The 16134-nt window shown below is 47.4% G+C and overlaps 1 protein-coding gene across 1 annotated transcript in view; it reads right to left on the bottom strand.

Moving 5' to 3' along the window:
- lpgat1 (lysophosphatidylglycerol acyltransferase 1) overlaps nt 1-16134 on the bottom strand; it is a 37761-nt gene that overhangs the window by 20785 nt on the left and 842 nt on the right. The window contains exons 2-4 of the mRNA XM_076037556.1: nt 15240-15494; nt 3275-3393; nt 1326-1421 (exon numbers count right to left, since the gene is read on the bottom strand). Coding sequence (XP_075893671.1) covers nt 1326-1421; nt 3275-3393; nt 15240-15477 — 453 coding nt within the window. The 5' untranslated portion in view covers nt 15478-15494. The remainder of the gene's footprint in view (nt 1-1325; nt 1422-3274; nt 3394-15239; nt 15495-16134) is intronic.

Raw genomic sequence — 16134 nt, 5'->3', positions numbered from 1 at the left:
TGTGTGTGTGTGTGTGTGTGTGTATGTGCGCGAGCAATTTTACTGGGATTTGTTTGGTTGGTTTTTTTTTTTGGGTCGAATGAAGCGAAACCCTCGGCTCACGCGTTGAATTAAAAAGGAAGCGGTGATGCTGGTAATTTATTGCGGCCGGTCCGGTTTCCAGCAAGCTCCCATTTAGCCTCATCAAAAATAGATGGAGGAAGCGATCCTGGCAAACGTCCAAGCGCAGCGAGCGGTGAGATGAAGCTTTGTGCCGAGCAGAAATAATCAAATACTTTTTACCTGTTTAATAAATAACTGCGACTGGGGTTGAACGGCTGACTCGACTTGAGTGTTCGGCTCAAGTCTTGCCTGTTCAGTTCATAAAAAAAAGTCCCGTATGATCAAGGATTTACATGATGTATATCTAATATAAAAAAAAGCTTGATTGGAAACGTCTCAGAAATTACAATGACTTTTTTTTTTTGTTGCTCGCTTCATACTTTTCACAGAGTCGAATCAAAGGACGAATGTCCCGAACACTCTTTAAATGTCTTCTCTTTGTGATGTCACAGAGGGCACTTAACACCTCTCTGTTTCCACTCCTGAAGTGACTTTGTTTCCGTCCCCTTTCAATCACATAGAAGGTCCAAAAAAGCATCAGTTTATGGCAGTCAGCTAAAAACCGGCTGTAAACAGAGGGTTAACCATGCTACGCTATTGCTTTTTTTTTTTTTTTTTTTTTTTTGGACATTGGAATATGCAAGGCTTTATTACTGGAGTCTAGAACGATAAATAAAGATTGAATTTTGGAATATTCCATTTTTTTAAATCCAATTTTGAAGCTTTAATTCCGGAACGTCCACTTCCTGTCCACCCGGGAGCCTGTCCTTAGCAGACGTGGGCCAGCGCGACGCGGCGCGATTAGCAGACCTCACACTCCGGTCCACCACCACCCCCACCCCCACAGCCGCCACCGCCACCGTCCCTCTCAGAGGACGACCGGGGTGGCGAGGAAAAACCCGCTTATTCATATTTATTCTGCGGCGCTCAACAAACACAAGCTGACAGTAGCCGGGAGGTTCGTAACCGCTGGCTCCGCGCTTCAATATACTGGCCTCCAGGAAAAAAAAAAAAAAAATTGTGAGGGGATGAAACAAAACAGCGGCAACAACAGAAAAAAGTCGTTTCCTCTTAGGAATAACCGCTGATGTCATCTTCAAACAATAAAATTCAGCGGAGGTCACTGTGTCATTTCCACGGCCGACGTCTGAGACAACAAAACGGATCATCGTGACGCGTTGTCACGACTCTGCCGGGGGGTGGGGGGGGGGGGTTTCCCTTACCTGTCTGATGAAGAAGTCCCCGTGGATCAGGGACACTAGGCCAAAGTTGGTGTATTTGAACACGTGGTCCATTAGCCACATCATTTTTCGTACCACCTGAGGGAAAAGAGCAAGCAGGTGGAACGTTAGAAAATCTGCAATTCCGACGAGGGAGCAACAAACAAAGCGACAACAAACAATGTGGCTTTTGGGTGGGGGGGAGGGGGGGGGGGGTAGGTGGCGGCGTACTGACAGGGTTGGTGGGACACTCGCAACCCCTCGACCCGCACCCGTGATGCAGCTTTGGCTTAGTGTCCTTTCACCGCTAAGAGGATAACGTGGGCCGGAGGATGCGCGGCCGTCGTGCCGCCGCAGATTGCGTCATCCTGTTCCTGCAGCTGCGCAGGACCAATCGGTGAACGGCAAGAGCCGCCGTCTGAAGGATGCGTACGGCCAATGATACAACTTAGCGAAGCGGCGTCGTTTGAATCATTATCCCCCTTAACACCCTGAGGATCTCCACGAAGGAGGATTTGGGCCACAAAAAAAGAAAAAAAAGATGACAGGAAGGAGATTTTTATTTCAGTTTTCATTTTGAGTTTCAAGTTGAAATTTCGTGAATGAAGTCAAAATTTGGTGGAAAAAGTCGATGTAAAAAAAAGACGAAATTTTGCGAATAAAGTCGAAATTCCGTCAATAAAGTCTGCGTTAAAGAAGACACAATTTTGTGAATAAAGTAGCAATTTCATGAAAAAAGTGGAAATTTTGTGAATAAAGTGGAAATGCCGAGATTAATGATAAAACAATTTCTTCTTCTTCAGTCTTGAAAAGACTGTGTCGAACTTTACGCCCGTTCAGAAGAAGGACAGGACAGGAGTGCGTCACAATATGGGAGTTTCACACGCACAATTTTCCACCTGCGGCGCGAGCATCCAGACTGGCCGCTGTTCTCGTTTTTTCCCAAATTGAAGGAGTTAATTTTGGCAAAAGATGCTTCCGTCAAAAAATAGCAATCTCACAGCAGAAGTGATCTTTGGCCAATTAATTAGACAACATCATTAGCAGCCCGTCGTCCCGTTCCACCTCCGTCTGACATGTTGTCATATTTAGCACACGGAATTGTCGGTTTTAATGGGAAAAAAAAAAAACCCCGAACAAGTGGAGCACGGCAGGTCGGCGACGCCTTTTGACATCGGTCGGGCTAGCGAGATCCGATCCAGGTCGGTTTTCTTGAAATTCGCTCGCGACGCGTTCCTGAGAGTTCGAGTCTGTGAGATGATACGCGACGGGGGGAAAGATAACAGCTGGCGGAGTGGAGACGCGGAGATGGAGAAGGAAGCAGAAGTGTGTCGGAGCCGTCTCTGACGCTTTAGAAGTAGGAGCCGCGCGTTTGAAACGGACTGATGTTAATGCAATTTCTTCTCCCCATTCTGTTCAAAATCAAACCATTCTTAAAAATCGTTATTTGAAAAAAAGAGAGAGAGTAAACGACTTAAAAATCAGTTCTAACGGAAAAACTCACTGTAACCTTTATGGTTTAAAAAAAAATCTGAGTACATTTAATCTTAGACCTGCACATAATTTGATTATAAGAACACAGAAACAAGCCTCTTCCATATCGTGTCCCATTCCCAAACGCTCGTCAGCGCAGCTACTGTACATTCTTCAGCGAAAAAAGTCAATCACCGCGTGCTCACAGGTGACACCAGGGCGAGACGAGGCCAAAGGACGCTACCGTCTTTGTCAACACGTCACACAAAGCCGCCGTTTTCCATCAGCGCTGAGAATCTACAAAAAATGCGTCTCGGATTTCACAGCTGCGGCTGTGAAACAGTTTTGTGCAATAACGTGAAAATTATCTCGCAATAACGTGAAAATCATCTGGTAAAAAAATAATTGCATGACACTGCGCCCTTTTTTTTTTTTTTTTTGTCCCAATACGTCCCATTTTTCGGCGAGTCCGTTCTTACCGTGCCCTTGTCTTGCAGGCACATCATGAGGGTGCACACGTCTCCCGTGGACTGGTGGTTGACGATGACCATGGCCTCCTCCTCGGAGATGGGCCGCACGTCGTCGCCCCACTCCGTCACTGCAGGGCAAACAGACAAGAGCGCACCGGGGAGGGGGTCAAACAGACGTACTTCTTTAGCTCTTCTTTGAAATAACAACACGTGCTGCTTGGGTTGCTTGTGTGTCCTCCAATGCTTCTGCAGGTCTGATGCCACACCTCTGCTTAGCTGCTCCGTCCACGAAATTACAACGTTGGACCGAAGCAGACAAGAGTTCATTTTTCCTGGCCAGTAAACGTTTACACTGATTCTGCTGTATGCTGTTTTTTTGTTTTTTTTCTCTCTTGCCAGCCCGCCTAGTTGTTGAGACACCTCATTGTATTTCATTACTAGTCACAGTGCTATTGCTTTATCTGCAACTTCACCCCCCCCCCTCCTCCCAGGCCTGCATAAGCGCAAAGTCAGTGGATATAAAATACTGTCATTTTGAGGGCACGAATCACCAACAACGTTGCTGGAATGTCACACATCCAGAATAATTAATAGGATAAAGTATTTTTCTTTTAATCGATTGTGAAGAACATACTCTGCCAACGCTGACATACCTGGGGTGGAAGAGAAAGAACAGGCCAAGAAACGTTTACATAAATAAAACAATCAATATCAACAATGGAACTATTTTAGCCATCTGTCATAATGGTGCAAAACCAAGCCATTAATCAAACTGTAAAGTAAGTGTAAGCTTTTCTTTCCCATGTGGCTTCACTTGGCAGTATAATCAGCGCCTTTCCGACACAAATAAAAGGTTGGTTATTGTGCGGGTCTGCCCGTCTGTTGGAGGCGCTGCGTGAAGATGAGCAGCGACGGTGATGCAATAACACCTCAGATACTGGCTCGCGGTATCAGAGTATCAAGTCAAATTGTAGACAAGCCTTGACAATGCAATGAACCATCCAGTGCAAAAACCATTCAACCAGTCAAAATGTTATTTCTACAAAGCTATCCCAGAAAACGTGAGGTTAGCACCAAGTCCGGACCAAAACGTGACACAAAATAGCTTTGGCCAACATTTCCCGGTCGAGCGCTCGGCAACAGTGGACTAATGCGCCACTGCAACAATGCGCATTCTTAATAATTTAGTTCTCCAACCAAATCATTTAGCTCCAGACATGTTTTTGTTGGCACGGATCCCCGAAACCTGACGCAAACAAAATGTGTGCACGCCCGTTGGTTGGAAGCTCTCGCTCGAAAAACAAATGTCATTTTGGAAAAGAAATCGTCAGTCAGGCAAACATCCTGTTTCTGAAAGGACACCGGGGATTACTTAAATATGCAACAGATGATGCACCTGCTCTCCGCCGAGACAACGAGCGCACGGATCGGAGTCACGCTCCAACTGAAAGAATAATACAAATAATTATTATTTTTTTTTTTTTAAAAGGCGCTTTGCTCCAGTTGTGCCCGGTGAGGACACGTCAAGCCGAACATCCCCGGTGCTGATACGCCGGGTCCGATCCTCGCACATGGAACTTTTAAGGTTTTTTTTTTTTTGTGTGTGGACAACAATAACAACATGGACTTGCTGCTTGCGGTTGAGAAAACAAGGTTTCCTCAACGATTACAAAAGATTTGGGGTTTGAGAAACAACAAACCCGCCCCCGCCCAAAGACAGCTGGGAGATCAACAACCAACAATTCGACTTATCTGAATAAATCTACTTATTCTAAATACCGCAAGGCTATTTAGCTCTTTATTGAAATGACTCTTTCTGGCTGCATATGGCCCCCAGGCCGCAGTTTGCCCATGCCTGGGTTAGCGGGCAGCAGCAGCAGCAGCAGCAGCAGCAGCAGCAGCAGCAGCAGCAATTTCCTCGAGTTGCGCGCTAAACAAAGTTGCAAGAATTCAACTTTTAAGCGATTTCTCAAGTCTGCTTTCTTCATTGTCACGGTGGATTGCTGACGAACTGTGTCTACTATTGCACAACACACACACACACACACACGCACGCACGCACGCACGCACGCACGCACGCACGCGCGAGTGCGCTCAGGTGATTGCGAAGCCTCTACCACGAGCACGGTGAAATGTTGTGCTGCATTGTGTCAAAGAAACAGGGGTTAAAAGGGAATAACGGGAAAGCAAACAAATGGAGCAGAGGTAGAACAAAGAAAGAGCGGCGGGCTTCACTTTAAACATTCTTCTGAAATTCGCCGCTGTGACAATTCGCACGGCAGACGCGGCCGTCGGGAGGGAGTGGGTGACGACAATAGCGCCCCCTCCGCACGCCGCCCACCCACAGGGAGAACAGATCAGCTCCTTTTGCCATGCAAATGCACTTTGTTGCCTGGGACCATTAGCATAAGAAGCTAAAGCGATGACAATTGGCGGGACTTCCCAGGAGGACCGGCGGGGCGCCACCTGTGGAGTCTCTGGATCCACATTTTCTTTCTTTATCGTGAAGTTGTGACCCAAATTTATCCTGCGTGTGTGTGTGTGTGTGTATATATATATTAAAATCCTCTTTAAAAGTAACGGGGGGGTGGGCATGGGGGGACAGCAGGTCCTTCAGTGGTCGAGATCCAATCAAAACAGATACACGACCCACTTTTGGGTCGCGAGCCACCAGTTGAGAAATGCCGCTACAGGCGTCAGTTCAGCAGGACTGAGTGGCCACTTCCTGTTGGGGATTTTCCGCAGGCACTGGCGGGCCGCCGCTGCTTGGGACGAGCTCTTCCCGGGCGACCAGTAAAAACTACCCCCCCCCCCCCCCCCTCAGGAGGCACTGGCCTGCACATCGGCGGCTGCATTTTATCGTCATTTCTCGTATGGATTATTTTCTTTGGATTCGATTGAAGGGTCATTAGAAGACTGGTCTGACAAAAGGCAACTACATTCATTCCAGAATCAGCTAAAAGCGGTTCAGCAGGTTTAGCACGTTGACTAAATGGCAGCGCGGTGCAGCAGGTCTCCCGCCTCCTTGAATGCATTTAAAGCACATGCTGAAACAAGAAGCAGGACATGTCTCACTTAGTTGTCTTGCCTCTTAAATTTCAAATATCCAATGAAAGTGACATCGCCTCTTTTTTTTTTTTTTTTTTTTTGCTTTCATTTAGTGATTGGGGGCGGGTGGTGGCAGTGGTGGTGGTGGTGGTGGTGGTGGTGGTGGGGGGGGGGGGGGGGCAAGGACAAGTTGTCATCGCGTTCAATCTTGGCCCCCTTTGTTTCACCTCTTGTCCTCTGAGGAATCCGCTCCATCCTCACGGGCGCAGGGATCCGGAACGCGCTTATTGAAAAAATGACACATCTGTGACACCTGATGGGGTGTTTTTTTTTTGGGGGGGGGGGGGGGGGGGGGGGGGTCGTGCGGGACACCACCACCACCAAAGGCAATGTCATTCCCGCCGGTTGGCGGCGAGAGACGAGAGCGAATGATATCGCGGAGACGGGTCGTCTGTCACAAAGGACGCATTAGGGAAATTGTCTTTGAGAGGTGACACAGTTAGCAGCAGCCATCGCCGCCGCCGCCGCCACCGGGAGGCGGGGAGGCCACCGTCTAATCCGCTATCTGTGGTCAGCGGCCGACCTTGGTGCTCATCGACACTCCCGTCTCCCCTCTCTGGAGGAGGAGGAGGAGGCGGAGGAGGGGAAGGAGCTGCTGCCTCTCGCTCAAAAATGTGACCCACCGAATCCGTGTTTCTCAACTGGCGGCTCGCGGCCCAAAAGTGGGTCGCAGCGCTGTTTTGATTGGGTCGCAACTTCGTGGGCAGTTTCCCTTTCTTCTTTTATTTTTTTCCTTAAGGGATTATAAGATATACATGTATTTATCAAGAAAACTTTTATTTTTGCAGGACACACAAGTCAATTCGACAATTTCGAGAATTTATATGCAAGACGTCACAGAAAGTGGGCCAGCGGTTTGATTTTTGTGGAATACATTTTGGTGTTATATCTTTGTCGGTATTTTTTTGACTTGATGATGGGCCTGGATTCAGTTCTTTGGGGGAAACAAGACACTCAAAAGAAGAACTTTAACATAACAGTAACTAGCACAGTAGAAAGAGGCAGATATAGGTTTATTATTTATCATCTTTATCATTATTATAACTATTATTATTATTGGTGGTGGTAGTAGTAGTAGGAGTAACATTGGTGAAGATTTTCAGTTCTCTAATGCGCAGGAATGGTGACAGGCTGACTGCTATAAGGTCACACGGCAAACATTTTACTAAATACAATAAACTACAGTGACACTTGGAATAATAATAGAACAGTCCTCACGCATCGACTTATTCAGTTAAGTAGTAATAACAAGCACTCTCAAACATCACAACAGAACTAAAGAGGTACTAAAGAATTATGTACCCATTTCCGCCCCTATGCGAGTCGTAATCTCACCCTGCACGCCCCTCGCCCGGGAAAGATTTCCGGCTCCGACACTGCGCAAGGGTGCTTTAACGCTGCCACGGGTCGGTACGGAAGCAGAGGGCCGGCGTTGCAAACTGACTTTCCAGCTGAACAAAATGGGGAAGTTTAGCAAGCAAGGGGAGGTGGCGAAAGGGCAGCGCTCGAGTTTAACAAGCAGGAAAACAAAGCGGACAGCGTGATTCTGCAGAGGACCGAGACGTAGAAGAAAAACGCTCAAGCACTCGTCCCAGGCTGGACTGCGCTGTACGCTGCCGTTGCTTGCGATCCTTCGTTTGGGGCTTGCGAACGTCTGTTTACTTCTTGTGCTGCCTGCCGCCTGCGAAGTATTCACTCTCCGCATTCAGTCGGCTTCAGCCTGGCTGGCAAGTGAATTAAACTTCAGCCGGTGGGTTCGTTTTGGAGCCCCGAGTCTCCGCGAATCCGTAACGAAAATCACGCAGTTTTAGCTGCATCACATTTCGTTTGCTCGCTCCGAGTGCTCTTGAACGACTGCGGAATCTCTGATCATGCACATATAGAAAATATCTGTCTTTCCAGCGGCACGGTATTTAGATGTTTATTGAAATGACTCTTAAAGACACTGAACACCGTTGTAAAGTAAAACTTGAGGTGCCGACGAGACGACCGTTGTCCTGTCGTTCTAATTAGAGTGCGAGTTGCGGTGGCCACTGCTCACGGAGAACAACATCCCATTGACCCTCTACCGCAGCGTTCCCACGTTTAAGTAAGGTTCGAACCCATTGCGCGTCTCTCGCGCGCGGGGCTCATTTTCTGCAGAATGAAACATTAGCCTGCACTCAGGGTAAATAACCGCTTTTGCTGCAGTCTTCACAACAGAGCTACAACGCTAATTCCCATTCAGGCCTCTTGCCTCTCCGCGGTGCCATTATTCCTGATTGGCTATTCTCCTCCTTTTGTCATACAGACAACAAACGAGCAAACAAACGAGCGCTGTTCGCATTGTTGGCCTAAACGCATCGAAAATGTCACTGAAGTGCATCTGCGAGGCCCAAAATCTAATCTACGACGCCCTCTAAGGAGCATGGCGGCCTTTTCTTAAACAGCTCTCTTTTTGTTGTTTGGTGAGAGGGCTTTACAGTTGAGAGCCTGCAAGCAAATAGAACATACCTTCAAAACACCACCAATGACCACAACAACAGTGGCTGCGTTTCCATTACCCCTAGAATTGCGCAACAAACCTAAATATCGTGATAAAAAACTGGTCATGGAAACACCTAAACTTCGAAAAAACTCTCAAATATCGCTAAAAGGTTTTGACGATCGCATGAGGTGGTTTTTTTTCAGACGTATTGATACAGAGGTATATCGCAAAAGTGTCATGGAAACAGTTTTTGCGCGTTTCCGTGTCACTACTGGATGTGACGTCAAGTGAAAATGGCGCATTATGTTTGGACGGAGGAGGAGACGGAATATTATTTTTTTTTTACAAGTAATCAAAGAGAAAAATATAACAACCATTCTTGATAACAACGGAAACAAACAAAAACAAACATCATTTTTCGGAAATCTCACAGGACGAGATTTTACGAGAATTCTCAAAACTCTCGAAGGGACAAGATTTGATGAAAATTACGGCTCACGTGCTTCACACCATTCAATCGAAACACCTGCAAATCGCAAAGAATTATCGCTTTTATTTTGGCGAAAAACTCTCAACGGAAACGCAGCTACTGAGTGTTTAACGAATCAGACGGAATCGTTAAACAAGGGATCGTAAAACAGGCAAACACAAATGCTCGTCACGACAACGTTGAAACACGCGCACTCACGCGCACACACCCCTACGCAGTCCAAGGAAGTGGACTAATCAGCCAAGAAACTGAGAACGCCGGTGTGGGTGTGCCGCAGTGGCAGCGCAGAAGCCTTCGGTCACGGATGCAGAGTGAAGTCAACCAAACTGAAGCCAGCTTGAACGAGGAGCACCGCTGAAATCGAACTGGGTGCAGAAAAAAAAAAAAAAAAAATGAAACATAGTGCACACATTTCTGAAGTATGACTGTGAAATGACATTTGACGCCCCTGACAAACATTATCTATGAATTACGAAGCGCCTACAAATTGTCACAAAGTCAGCAATTATTTATCAGTACCTGTTGGGTTATTTTTTCCAGTCATGATGACTTTTCAGTTTGTTGTGCACCAAGAACAGCCCTGAGAAGAAGGAGCCTCAAACAGTCAATGGGTCTGTTACGATTTGGTGACTCTAGTGTGTGAGCAACTGCTGGTACCCCCCCCCCAGGCAATACAAGGCTTCGTTGTTAACAGGTGCAATTAGCACCAGACAGTAAATGTCTGCTAAATCGACAAAGTAATATACATGTACATGGCCGGTGGTCCCAGTAATGTATCCACACATCCAGTGCCACAGAAGGATCCTCACAAGGGGCACTTCTATTCAAATGATAGTGTCGACAAGTCCAACGTGAAAGGCTGCCACATTTTTACCAAAGGTCGCGGAGGTCAGGGAGACACGGTGCGACGTCAAATCCTCTCTAGGTGGTGTAAATTTGTGATATCTGTCAGCCAGGTCTTAAAAGATGGCACATTTTCAGTCTTCCAGAGTTAATATATTTGTTTTCGCAATGATCATGCTGTATTGTACTGTTGAATAGTTTTTTTCTGCAAAAAAAAAAGAAAAGAAAAAAAGCCCAACATTTTCTCTAGAAATATGTATATTTCAAAACCTAAAAAAAAGGGCAAAACATCCCACAAAGGCCACAAAGTTCTTGTTTTTTTTTTTTTAAAACCTCTTCCTCCTCTGCGATAGCTCGCCGCGGTGACGTGGTGAGCAAAGCGCTATCAAACCAACGATTCAATCGAGTCAATCGTTCAGGCGTCAGGGCGACGCCAGCATGACCCACGTCTGCAATCTCAGCTGATCATCTTCGATCTCCTCGTCAGTCTCGAACGGACCGCCCCACTGAAGGAACACGTCAAGAAAAACTTAATCCCGCTGGCTCTCGAGCACCTGTTACAGGCCCCTGTAGTGTGCATGTGTGTGTGCGTGTGTGTGTGTGTGCGCACGCGCTGCTCTGCCTGGCCTTGTGCACTTTTGACAACTTGAAAGAAAGTTGAGTCAGGAAGCGACGACGGTTGCGACATAAACAACCGACTGAAAAGGAAAGTATGTCGGTCGGTGAGGTAATTGGCAAAAAAAAATAAAATAAAATAAAAATATCCAACAAACAACTCGCAGTTTTCCAGACAATTTGTTTTCACAAACGGAGACGCAGCTTCTCTGTGAAGCGACTTCAATCGAGCCAGATTCTGCAACTTGCAGGATTTCTCGCCTGGGCAGAGCGACTTCTGTGATCGACGACTAAATTCTTCTCGTTAACACAAAACACCCCTTTTAATCCACCGCGCAAATATTCCTCTTTTGAATTTACGCATGAGGAAATTGGGAGCGTCCCATTCTCGGGGGTTGGTTCTGTCGAGCGCGTGACTCGGCAACAAGTGAAAAGCGGCGAGGACGGACAAACAAGCTTCCCAACCACCTTTCTGAACACATCGCAACATCACAGGATTATAATAATTAGGTGTGTGCAGATCAGCAGGCTTAACAAACGGCAGCGTTTCCTGAAGTCAATAAACGGGGCCACTATGAAAAGCGAAAGCCGCCCCGTGACGTCAACGTTGCACATTTGCATGTTGCGGTTTTGGTGCTTGTTTTGCAGCCCCGTTTCAACTTCCCCTTTTTTTTTTTTTTTGGTCCAACAGTCAAACAGGCTTCCAGAGCCAACTGACTGCTCATAGAAAATAATGTGTGAAATTATCCTGAAATTAACCTGAAAAAAAAAAAAGAAAAAAAAAAAAAAGAAAAGGAACATCGCCGCTCTAGGTCTGCAGTAGATGTGATGCAAGCCTGCCGTCATCAATTCACGACTGCTACTCAACAACTGGCTTCTGTGAGGTGTTTATCTGCAAGTCTGAGCAAATCCTAAAACAGACAAAAAAAAAAAAAAAAAAAAAAAAAAAAAAAAAACACTAACAAAATCACCATTAAGGACGAGCCAAAGCCAAAGAGTAAATGTTGGTTTTACTCGGCGTGTCTACAACAAAACAAACGAGCGGTAATTCTGTTTAATGAAGCCTGATTTTCAGGTCTTTAAAAGCGGCCCGTTCGAGGGCCCGACACGGTGAGCAAAGGCGGTGCTTGCCATCGTCCGCCGAAGACGCAAACGCTGCAACACAAATGAAAATGTCGCGTCCCGGCGGGAAAGATTTGAAAAGATCAGCTAGCTGCCTCAGCCTTCACGCAAGTTTTCTGCACGGACGATTCTAATAAAATAAACCTGTACCAAACGTTGCGGCGACCGGTTCGAAAGTTCATCCAAGCCATACAGTCGGTGTGAAACTCAAATTTGGCCCGCAGGATAATCGGTACTAGATCTGGCCTGCTGGTTGTATACAGCACATGTAGCACTAATACTACAAATCCCAGAATGCTCTGCGGGTAATCTGCCTAAATGTTGTTGTTTGGTTTGTTGTTGCTATTTCATTTTTAAATGTATTATTAGCCCACGGGTAAAGGGTACTGTTCAAATGTAATCAGAAGGCTGAATCTTATCTACCGGTACATTTTTTTATTATTTATTTTGATAGCTGTTTTTTTTTTTATTATTAGAAATTTGAAATATTTATTGCATAGTATCGAGCTTTGCTTGTTCCATAATCAGTGTGGAAGCAAAATTTGTTTGGGTTCATATAAAAAGGTTCACTGTTCTCTCGGGGGGGGGGGAGATTTTTTTTTTTTCAATAAATATCAACGTTGGCTCGCGACTCCGTCCAAGATGGAAATTTTGGCCCCACTGTGTGTTTGAGTTGGACGCCCCCCCCCCCCCCCCCCCGATCCAAGCCGCGGTGGCCGTGAGGTCACCTCCGCACAAAGAGGCTGCGGTGACAGCGACCCGACCTCGTCCCCCGGCCTCACGAGGGCGCCGGCGCTGCAAACACGTCAGCCTTCGACCCCTCGGAGCCGCGGCCGCCACGCTTCTCGCACGTCGGACGCCGTTCCACCGCTCGGCCCCTCAGCCGATTTTTTCCGGCGCGGCCGATTTTTCCGGCGTGGCAGCTGTCTGCACGAGGCGCGCCAACCTCCACCAAATATAACAGCCAGAGACTCAAAAGCTCAGCGGGTTTGTCGACGGAGGAATAAAAATAGATTGGGCCGACGCGCCGATGGGGAAGTCTTGGCCTGGTGATCGATTTGACAATAACCGCGAGGTCAACGGGAACCTGTGGCATTTGTTATTTCCCATTTCTCTTTCTGTCCCGAGGAGACAGCAAGAATGGCACTCAACACAGTCCAGTGATGGAATCGGCGATAAATGGCTGTTTCACTTTAACATTAAAGTTATTTCGAAGAATCAAGTTAGACATTCTGAAACCCCTGGTTCTCCACTGGTGGAGTTTGGATTGATCCAAATTCATTCCGCAAGAATAAAAACGCTAGCCCACTCTCCAACGTACCCAGTAAATAAATGATTGAAATTAATGAACTGAATCGTGTGTCCTTCAAAATAAATGGCCAACATTTTCTCGATAAATATATATATACAGTATATATATATATATATTAAAGCCCTATGATAGCTGTGATAGGCTTCATCAGACCCCCGCAACCCTGAGTTCCGGAAGGAGGAGGATATTGAAAATGGATGGATGGATATTGTGTGTGTATATATATATATTCATAAAATTTGCGACCCAATCAAAAGAGCTCCGTGACCCACCAGTTGAGAAACGCTGTTCGAAAAGAGGTGCGGCCCCCAAAATGAACTATCCAGCACCGAACATAATCGAACAACAGCAACTAAATCAACAGAGCAGTCAGCTGAGCTCCGGCTATCGCTAGCCATCATCTCCGGACAGAAACACTGGGTGACAGTGTTACTATCAGTGTTACTATTGTTTAAGTACTTGGAAGAAGAAGAAGAAGAAAAAAACCCACAATTCTTGGATAGCCAGCAGCTTCTTGAAACGTCCTCAAAAGTTGTTTTTTTTTGCTTTCAATTTTAAAGCACATGCTTATTTTTTCCATTATTATACAGGTAGCGACAAAGAGTCCAGTCCACTGAAGTTCATTCTAGCTCAAGTCTGCACATCTGCAGCTGCATAAACACAGCCCCTCGCTGTGCTGCGGCGCATGCAGAAATGCCACCGAGCTCACTTCCTGACCTCGCTTCCTGTCAATCAGGGCTACTACACCTATTGGCCCGTGCGAGCGCAGGTGTTACGCGGCGCCCGAGTGCATTATTAATGAGCTCGCCGTGTCGCTCCCCTTGTTCGCCACTTAGCAGTTTGTAAGCATTTTGCTCTCGGGGGCCGCCCGGCGCAACTGTACACCACTCGACTGCTCGGATCACTTTGGAAATATTCGGCGGTGGGCAGCGGAGGGGAGGAAACCCGGAGAACAATCGCGGCTTCCTGGAACCCCTTCGGCGAGCGCGTGGCTTTAACGGACGGGCTGGGCTTCATCGTGACGAGCGCCGCGCCGGAGCAATCAAGGGCGCGAGTGCATTGGAGTTCCACCGGCCCCTCTCCGAGGCTAAAGCTGCCAGAAACGATATGAAAGGCGCGCATTGTGCTAAATGTGGCTTCGAGGGGGCAACGATCGGACGCGGTGCTTTACGATTTGGAATCGTCCGACGGTTGGTAGAGAATGGCGTAAAGTACGCCCTGGCCTCAGGGGCCAGAAGTTAGGGATGTTGGATTGCCCTTCCATGCATTTATCATCTATCCTTCATCCTTCATGCTGCAGTTTTGGGTTTGCTGCCCACCGCTCCCACAGAGGACAATGGGTCAAATTTTGCATCCTCCGGGATGTGACAATCACTGGGACTTTAACCTTTTGACGACCCACAGCAGTGAACTCCTTCTTGCTCTTAAAACAGCGAAGGAAGGGATGTGATACAGCTATCTTATAACTTACTTACTATGAATACAATTACTTCAAGTTTGGTGGGCCGGCTTAAAAAGCTTAACGGGCCCAAGCCTGACATGGATGCTTGATATCAGCCTATTACACAACTTACTGATTATCAATGACTTGTCATTGAAATGAATGAATGTGTGTTTTGAGACAATTTCGCCCGCAATATTTACACACGGAGGCCTTTTAACTGCATGTCAAACATGCCGTGTAACAGGCTATGTGTTTCCTCGCAGCCAGCTCCACGCTGGAGTTCTGCTCCTCTTACCTACGGTGTGCACTCCCCTGCGCGAAAGCGCCCGAGCGAGTCGGAGCGTCGCAAGGTTTTTGTTTGAAACTCCTCGGGCCTCGTCAAACACCGAGGCTCCTCTCCGCGCGACACCAAAGCAAACACGCCATCTAGCTGCACCCAGCCTGAGAGTGTCTCTATTTTAAGCCACCCCACCCCGTGCCAAAGCGATTTTTACTTCGATATGCAAACAAAAGAAAAAAATGGGGGGTGGGGGAGAGTGCACCGGGTGATGGGGCGGGGGGGGTCTTCCTCACCTGTGTAGCCCGCCACCCAGCCCCAGGAGGAGACCATGGCCAGCAGCCACTTGAACATGACCCCCTCCAGGTGCCAGAAGGCCGAGCGGTCCCACATCCGGAGCGGCTGCAGGAGCAGCAGGTAGAGGCAGTAGGACGGGATGGCCGCGCAGTTGTTGACGAACATGAAGACGAAGCGGAGCACAGCCTTGAGCAGAACCCAGCCCAGTTTGCCGGCCCCGTCCAGGAGCTGTGCCATCCTGATTGCACGGCCGTCTGCGGGAGACAACACGTAGAAACACACACACAAGACAGCTGTGAGCCAACAGCCCCTTCCACAAGTAGGAGTCTTGTGTGCACACATTGTTTTCAATGTAAACAAAAGTGTGTGTGTGTGTGTGTGTGTGTGTGTGTGTGTGTGTGTGTGTGTGTGTGTGTGTCCAAAAAAAAACGTGAAGCTGTCCAGATAGAAGAAGAAGAGGAAGAGACAGCACGTCGCCTTTGGGAAGCAGGTTCTCCGGCTATTTCATGGAAAGCGTGCGTTTCATTTTGTAAAATTGCCAAAGTGCCGGTGTGGATTTGCATTGCGAATGCTGGTTGTGGAGGTTGTAGGTTGTAGGTTAGAGGTGGGGAGGGGGTCGACTGTACGGCTGCCTGATCTCATCAGGAACGTTTTAAAAGCGTGCGAAGATAGGTCCATATAAGGAGGAGCGGGGACGCTGTGGGAACACTTGAAGGCGTGCTAGCTGTAGCAGTAGGACAGGGTGGTGGTGGTGGTGGGCGAGCTAGCACTACGAGGGTGTGCAGATGTGTCTGGCCACAATGAGTCCAAACGTGATTTGAAATTTAAAAAAAAATAAAAAATAAAAAAAAATAAAAAACACACAGTGTGGGAAGCCACCACCGTAGATTATCC

Source organism: Nelusetta ayraudi, unplaced genomic scaffold, assembly GCF_046127955.1.
Source record: "Nelusetta ayraudi isolate G7.1 ecotype Tasmania unplaced genomic scaffold, CSIRO-AGI_Nayr_v1 ptg000052l, whole genome shotgun sequence".
In the NCBI taxonomy this organism is placed as follows: Eukaryota; Metazoa; Chordata; class Actinopteri; order Tetraodontiformes; family Monacanthidae; genus Nelusetta; species Nelusetta ayraudi.
The sequence above is the reverse complement of the archived record's forward strand: the minus strand, read 5'-3'. Positions and strand labels throughout refer to the sequence as shown.